Source organism: Podarcis muralis, chromosome 1, assembly GCF_964188315.1.
Source record: "Podarcis muralis chromosome 1, rPodMur119.hap1.1, whole genome shotgun sequence".
NCBI lineage: Eukaryota > Metazoa > Chordata > Lepidosauria > Squamata > Lacertidae > Podarcis > Podarcis muralis.
In genome coordinates, this window is record NC_135655.1 from 43,300,296 (window position 1) to 43,308,745 (window position 8,450).

General features: G+C 42.4%; 1 protein-coding gene across 2 annotated transcripts; it reads left to right on the forward strand.

The window, feature by feature from the left end:
- The first annotated feature begins 2,000 nt into the window (after positions 1–2,000).
- LOC114584974 (carbohydrate sulfotransferase 8-like) lies at positions 2,001–8,153 on the forward strand. Of its 2 annotated transcripts, XM_077927053.1 has the most exons (4): positions 2,001–2,690; positions 5,037–5,181; positions 5,285–5,332; positions 5,844–8,153. In XM_077927053.1, exons 2-4 carry the CDS (start codon positions 5,082–5,084, stop codon positions 6,647–6,649), a joined length of 954 nt encoding a protein of 317 aa, XP_077783179.1. In that variant the 5' UTR covers positions 2,001–2,690; positions 5,037–5,081; the 3' UTR covers positions 6,650–8,153. The 2 variants fall into 2 exon arrangements, with proteins under 2 accessions (XP_077783179.1, XP_028563052.2); XM_028707219.2 differs by lacking the exon at positions 5,285–5,332 and having other exon boundaries at positions 2,007–2,690.
- Positions 8,154–8,450: the final 297 nt, after the last annotated feature.

An 8,450-nucleotide genomic window follows, 5' to 3' on the forward strand; every position in this document is an offset into this window, starting at 1 on the left:
GTGAGATTGAGGCATGGGAAATTCAGGAAAGGTAAAGAGCATGCTAAAGGCATGATCAGTTAGGGAGGACACCCTATGCGTCTGACTGAAGAACTTGGGCAGGAAATACTCAAAATAGCTGCTTTCACGCCTCTCCATGCAGGACTAAGATCACACAATATCTGCAAGGTAGGTTCCATAGCTGGAAAGACTGACAGCCCAGTATGGAAGCTTTGTGAGCAGAAGTGAAAATATATCAGAACCAAACTACATGAGAGACTTGTGGTTTCTCTTGAGTGCAAACTTTTTCTTTCCTAATTTGCAGTGTGTGGGGCCTGATCCAGATTTGGACCTTGGAATGGGCCTAGGAGGACTTTAACTTTAACCCTTACCTCCCATCCTGCAGTTCCAATGCAAGTTGGGGCAGGGGCATGTTTGCAATTTGCATTGGGGGGGGGGGACACCTCCCAGCAACCCAAGATGATACTGATGATTAACTGATGATGATACTAAATTGTTCAGGGTTGTTAAACAACAACAACAACAACAACAACAACAACAACCTGTGAAACTCTCCAAAAAGAGCTCTCCAAGATGAGTGAATGAGTGGTAAAATGACAAATGTTATTTAGTGTAAACAAATATAAAGAGATGCACATCAGGGCAAAAAATATATATCTTTATTTCACATATATGCTTGTGGGGTCTGAACTGGTGGAAACTGACCAAGAATGAGTCCCTGGGGTCCAAGTCAGATTTAGGGCCGTGCAACCGGTTTCCGCTGCACTGGACTCTAAGCCAAGGGGGTTCTGCAGGGCCTTGCAACTATGATGTAGTGAATTGAGTGGAACAGAAGGCAAGTGGCAGGGGGGCAAAAAAATTGGCCTTGGACAGGGCACTGCTGAAATTTGAAAGACCAAAGTCCGGCCCTGCTTGGGGTCATAGTAGATAGCTTGATGAAGATGTTGACCCATTGTGTGGCAGCTATATAAAAAAAGGGGGAATTCCATGTTGCGGACCATAATGAAGGAAACTGAAAACTGCCGATATCATAATAGCATTATACAAATCTATGGTGCAACCCTATTTCAAATATTAGGTACAGTTCTGGTTGCCTCACCTCAAAAAAGATATTGTACAGTTGGAAAAGATCCAGAAAAGGGCAGTGCTATTTTTCTAGGGGGGGGGGGTTTCTGGAACTCACTGTAAGCACCTCCCTTGTTCTCTGAGAATGGCAATGGCCCCCACATGAGAGCTCCAGTGAGTTCCGGCAGGTTCGGGCTGAAAAAAGCCCTGATCGAGAGGATGCCGCAATTCCCCTCTGATGAAAGGTTACAGGATTTGGGACTTTTAAATTTAGGAAAAAAGTGAGTAAGAAGTGAATGATGCAAGTTTATAAATCTATTCATGGTGTAGAGAAAGCAGATAGAGGGGGCGGGAATCTCCCCTGGTGGAACTTGTGGACATCCAATTAAGTAGAATGTCATCAGAATGGATAAAAGAAAGTCCTTTTTCATGCATAGTTGAACTACTGAATTTGCTTCCACAGGAGGCAGTGATGATAACCAACCTAGATGATGATGATTGCCTCAGCCAGTATGGGCGGCTAGATGACTTTACAAGAGGATTAGACAAATATCCACGTGGATATTCACTCTGCAGTCTATGCATTAACTTTGCGCTCTATATTGTCTCCTCCTTGTCAGAGAGCATTGTTCAAGGGTGGCCCAGAGGGGCCTGAGCTGTGGATCTTCTCTGTTGGACCTCAGATGTATCATAGGTCCATGCTACAGGTTTTTCAGTACCTTCTTCTCCAGTCACGATGGCACTAACCAAATGCTGACTACAGTGGTACCTCGGGTTAAGTACTTAATTCGTTCCGGAGGTCCGTTCTTAACCTGAAACTGTTTTTAGCCTGAAGCACCACTTTAGCCAATGGGGCCTCCTGCTGCTGCTGGAGCACGATTTATGTTCTCATCCTGAAGCAAAGTTCTTAACCACTGTATATTAATTCTTTGGGGCTATTGCATGCTGAGGGGTTTGTTTGCTCCTCCTAATGTAGCCTGAATATTACCTTTGTGGTTGGGTAATGCAATAATATATCGAATTACCCTTTACTGTGTGCTACTTCTTTCCGTTGCTTCTGTTGCTTGGGACTTGGTTGCTGTTTTTGTTCATAGCAAGATGCTGATGGTTGTTTTTTTTAAAAAAGACTTCCACACCTCAAGTTCCATCACTCCTGCGACACAGCTCTTGTGTAAATATGAACCTGTCAGAGGGTAGCACTGAAGCCCTACAAACTCGAGAATTCAGAAAGAGGTGGAGCTTCAAGTCTTTACACTGGGTGTGGGTATGAGAGAGAGACAGAAAAACATTGCAGACAGTCCTGCATTTTCAAGTGGCCCTCCTTTTGTGGGAAGGAACGTCTTGTGCAATATTTGCAGCAACTGGCCAAGAAGCACAGAACGACAGCATGCAATAAATTTAATGTATTTGCTCTGTATCGTACTGGAAGAGCCTGTGGCAACTTGTCCCCAAGTGAGCTGGAACTCTGCAGGAAAGCTCCAAGCTCAACTTAATCCACTGGGATCTGAGTTTGTGAATGAAACAAAAGAAACCCTCAGAGACCTTGGTGCCTGTTTGACTGATGTTGCAGAAAGCTGGCTGGAGGATCTGATGAAAGGAAAGAGCTTGTTCTTTAACTGAGCAAGGTGAGTAGTGGTGGAGATGGAGACAGAGACAGGCAGGGACCTGGAACTGTCTTATGCGTTATATTCTCTATTCCAGGCAACCAAATTTTGCGCTTTTGATTTATATACACTTCTTACAAACTCTTTTCACATTTGTTGCACATTAAAAACATTGCATGTAATATAATGTGGCTGTTGTAAGGAGATATTGCAGGATGGCAGCTGTAAACTTGCAGTATTTTTTGCTCTATAAGACTCACTTTTTCCCTCCTAAAAAGTAAGGGGAAATGTGTGTGCATTTTATGGAGTGAATGCAGGCTGCGCAGCTATCCCAGAAGCCAGAACAGCAAGAGGGATTGCTGCTTTCACTGCGCAGTGATCCCTTTTGCTGTTCTAGCTTCTGAGATTCAGAATATTTTTTTTCTTGTTTTCCTCCTCCAAAAACTAGGTGCGTCTTGTGGTCTGGTGCGTCTTATAGAGCGAAAAATGTGGTGCCTCTTTTTATAAAGAGTTGCTGATCTGTTTCAATGCACAGGGTTAAGATGACTCACTGAATTACCGGTGATGAAGATGCTTAATTGGTGTAAATTAGAAAGCATTTGAATATATTCTGCGTAGCCTACAGGATACTCTTGGGAACAGCCCTCTAGAAGTGACACAGGAACAGACAAGGAATAGCAAAAGACAAGGACTCAGGTCAAAGTTTTCCTAGCTGCGCTACCATAGCACTCCTATGTAATCATTGACAATGCAGGATGGGTGGTGCATACCTACTTCCAAGTAAACATGCATAGTATCAGGCCAGTGCTCCCCCCCCTTCCTAAAATCATGTTTAGGGGTACTCTCATTTTGATTCAAGAAATTCACCATTTTATAGTTCAAATCAAGAAAAATAAATACAGTAAATGGACAAAAGTACAAAGATTCACAAAATGTTTAGGGGCATGTGTACCCCCAGAAAAAAAGCACTGTATCAGGCCATTAATGTTCCAGCCCTGCTATGTCTTACTGCAAGTTCTTGTATTAATTCAGGATTAATTAATTTCTGGCTGAGATAATGCTTATTTCAGCAATATCATTAACACGATCTCTTTTTTAAATATTATTTTATTAATTTTCCAAAAACAACAAAAAATAAAAGCAACAATACATATTCAAACATAGAAAAAAGTAGAGTTGACTTCCCCCTACTCCCTTCCCTGGTTTCATAGTTTATCAGTTTTACCTTTGCCCCGTTGCTGCCTCCCCATAAAGTCTGCCCTTTAGTGCTAAATTGGAACAAATGGCAATCCATGGAAACCCAATTGCCATTTGTTCCAATTCAGCAGGTTTCCCAGAGGAAAGCAGTGAGGCAAATGCAAGTGTGGATAAGCTCCTAGAGAAAACAAGTTTTACACCTAGTGGCAGAACCCTATCAACGTTGTGGTCATCCATGTTTCCTGGAGAAGGGAGCATTTCTTCAAGGTCCCAAATGCATGAAGGGGGAAATAAGAATGCACAGATTGGCCTCACCCCCTGTTGCCAGAGAGGAAAATTCTATCACCATTTCATGCGCTTCCATGCGGTTTGGCTCCAAAAGGTTATGTTTTGCCCAGGAAGGTAAGATAACAGAGAAGCTTGGCTGCATGGGGCAAATATAACTTGCAAATTTCCAACCAAAATTCTCTGCTGATATGGGCAAGGGAGTGGCCCTACAGGGATGGCTGAATCTTGCTATGGATCTCCCGTAAAGAAGTAAGCTGTAAACCAGTGTTCGACAACCTTGCATTCCCAGATGTTGCACAACAACTCCCATCATTCCCTGCCAGGTCTAGCTGGGATAGTTCGAGTCGACAGAGCTATCTGCCATGAACTCAGGTTCATGGGTTCAAGCCTCATGTTGAGCAAAAAAGATTCCCGAATTACAGGGAGTTGCACTAGATGATCCTTGGAGTCCCTTCCAACTGACTGATTCTATGGTTCGGTCATAAGGCAGCTTAGCCAATGGTCAAGGACGATGGGAATTGTAGTCCAACAACATCTGAGGACCCAAAGTTGAAGCAAACTCATTGGCTGTATCCTCCGCAGCCTAGACCCTCTAAAGCAGGCATCCCCGAACTTGGCCCTCCAGATGTTTTGGGACTGCAATTCCCAAGCTAACAGGACCAGCGGTCACCCCTAGCTAACAGGACCAGTGATCAGGGATGATGGGAATTGTAATCCCAAAACATTTGAAGGGCTGAGTTTGGGGATGCCTGCTCTAAAGATACAGCAGTATCTCTTAGGGACAAACCTCGGTTAATGTAGGAAAATGCAAGTGTTTTATACCAGTTGCTAATTTCTTGGTTCAACGAATGGTAACAATGTTTGCTATTTATGTTTGCCTAGAGTTCATCATAAAGGCTACAGCCTTTGACTTGTTGGGAAAACATTATGAAGAACCTGCTTGAAAAGCTGTTCATTCTCTTCCTCAGTAGTCTGCTTGGCGCTTTTCTTCTTCAGACGCTCTATAGTTGGCAGACAGAAATAAGAGGTAAGAGTGAGGATTGCCAGATATTTAAACAGCAGAAGATTGGATGGTTATGCTTAGTTTTGTTGTTCTGATTTTCTATTACATGGTTTAAATTTTCCTATAGAATGGCAGGATAACAATGTTGAAAATGGATCAAAACTCTTAATAGTAAGTAAGTAAGTAAGTAAGTAAGTAAGTAAGTAAGTAAGTAAATTTTTATTTACTCAGGGCTCAGGGTGGCTAACATCAGATATCAAATACATTAAAACACAATCAAACAATTGATTAAAATACAGCTTAAAAATTAGAATCAGGATAAAATTAAATGACTTCCCACGAATTGCAACCTTAGGAGTCAGGAACCTCAAGTATTCATCAGGGCCAGCTATCCATGTTGGTCCCACATGAGCCAATAAAAGGGCCACAGAGGTAACTTACTGGGTCCCATAGAGGGGGGCTCAAACTGGGCCCAGACTGAAGGCCAGGCGGAACAGCTCCATCTTGCAGGCCCTGCAGAAGGATAGCAAGTCCCTCAGGGCCCTGGTCTCCTGTGATAGAGCGTTCCACCAGCTGAAAAGGCCTTGGCCCTGGTTGAGGCCAGTTTAACCTCCTTAAGGCCCTCCTTGAGTTACTGATTTTCACTCCCTGGTCATGGTGTCAAAGGTCACATTTCCCTTCTGTAGATCCTGAAGAAGATTGGCTGAGAAGGCAACGAGATCGCAAAGCCTCTTTGGACACCATCTGCCAGAAAGATACTTTCTCAAAAGGAAAACCAAACCCTCAAGTTGCGAGTCAGATCTTTGTAGACGAGCGTCACAACTTTATCTACTGTGAAGTGCCAAAGGTGGGCTGTTCCAACTGGAAAAAAATTATTCTCCTCCTCACACTCAACCTGAGCAGGGATGTCTTAGAAGTAAATCATGATAGAATCCACAGAACACATCTCTTAAGGAGGTTAAGTTCTTACCCTTCTGATCAGCAAGTGAAACTCCTGAACAGCAGCATTAAAGTGATGTTCACCAGGCATCCCCTAGAGAGATTGGTTTCCGCTTACAGAGACAAGCTCTTGCACTTCGAGCCTTTTTACGTCTCTGTGGCAAAAAGGATCAAGACCTTGTTCAGGGGAAACCCAAACTCCACCGATCCAGTGACTTTCCAGGAATTTGTAAACTTTGTTTTGAAACTTGCCCCCAAGGATTTGGACATACACTGGAAGCCAATGTTTATGCTCTGTGATCCCTGCAACATTCACTATGACATTTTGGGGAAGTACGAGACACTGGGAGAAGATGCTGACCATGTTCTCAGGAGAATTGGAGCACCAGACGATCTCCAGTATCCAGATTTTAAGAGGTACGGTACAGAGAAGAGGACCAACAGCAATATCACTCTGAACTACTTCAACAAACTGAGTAAGGACCAAGTGCAGAAGCTCAAGGACCTTTACTCAATTGATTTCTCTTCGTTTAATTATTCTTTTCATTTTTAAAACAAAACTTTGCTGTAAGATTCAATCACAGTTCCCTTCTCTGGGTTCTCTGGTCTCCTGTCTGCTAGACAACTGGAAGTCCCTGTGGTGGCTGGCACCCTAGTCCGGAAAATCCCTCTTTAAGGAGGTTCATCTGGCATTTTCATTGTTATAACATATGTGCTGAACTAGGAGCCTACCGAATCAGACCTCTAGTGCATCTTGCTCAGCAATGCTGACACCAGCTAGCATGTGTTCTCCCAGTGCTTTAGGGCACTACCAGATAACCTGTTTCTTGAGCATTCATCCTGATTGATTTGCAGGGCGCTTAGATAACGCTGGCTATTTGATGAGTGTTTGTTCTGATTTGTTCCTGGGGATGTTAGATGATGTTGCATCAAAGCAGGTGTCACCCCACAATGCATTTCCAGTGCATTTTCCTGGCACTTCCTTTATTGCAAAAAGTCCAGCCTTTGGGGGAAACAGGTTTGTTACACAAGACATCCCAATCAACTATAATCTCACAATCTGAATTTGCCGGTGGGTGACTGAACCCCATGCAAAAAAATGTGACAGTCTGGAAGTGCCCTGAAGACAGGAGTCTTTCCTAGCCCTCCCTAGAGATACCTGAGGTTGAACCTGGGACCTTCTGAATGCAAAGCAGGTACTTTATCAGTGAGCTACAGCCCTACACCAGAGTCTATCGACTGGTCTGCAGATGACAGGAAATGAGCACATTTAAAGTGCATTCCCCCCTCAAAGAATTCTGGGCACTGTAGTTTGTTAAGTGTTGCTGGGAATTGGAACTCTATGAGTAGAAACTACAGTGCCCAGAATACTTTGAGGGAAAGAATGTGCTTTGAATATGCTTTAAAAATATTGTATATACATAGCCCAGAAAAGCATTTATAAATGATGATGAGTAGAGGCTAATCCAAAGTCTATTTCATAACATTATTTCCTCATTCCTCCTCTCTAATGTGAAAACCACATTCTAAACACACCATGTTGTTATGATTATGTCAGATTTAAAATTGAGGTGGATTTGACAGAAAATATCTATAGGTATGTAGGAATACATGAATACACACACGAAAGAGAGAGAGAGAGAGAGAGAGAGAGAGAGAGAGAGAGAGAGAGAGAATGCTACTCAGGATCTAAGTGAATTTTCATTTTGATATATTTTAATGTATATTCTGCCACCGGAAATAATTCTCTTTCTTATTTTTTAATAATATTTTTATTAGTTTTCAATTACAATCCAATAATAGCCTCATTATAACAATACCAATTTATAATACAATTACAAATCGTTCAACTACTGAACTATATAATTTATATAAAATGTCCCCCCCGCCCCGTGCTAGAGTTGATGGTTGTTGGTTTTCTTTATTTCTGCGTTCCAAAATCATACTAATTTCAATTACATTCCCGTCATAATAATTACCGCATTATGCAACAACTGCAATTAATGTTGACACATTAAATGATTTATAAAGCTACAAGTGAGGCACTCAGACTATAACCTTGTTCTTCCTATGTGTGGCAATTATTCTGTCCATTGTGTCTCTTCTTGTCCTGGTAAAATATTATGTCTCTTTTCCCCGGTTTTTGCTTTATCCATCATGCCTTGGGCGGAGCTGATAATGTTGTTCCAGAAATTTCTCCCTCACTCTGTTCCATGCTTCATTGTTTTGCAACTTTAACAACAGCAGCAAAAGTCACACTGTCCCAATAAATAACCTGTTTTTACTCTCAGTCAGGGAAGAAGAGTGGTCTGTCAAACTGCAGATGACTCATTAATGAACCTTATCAGTTCCTT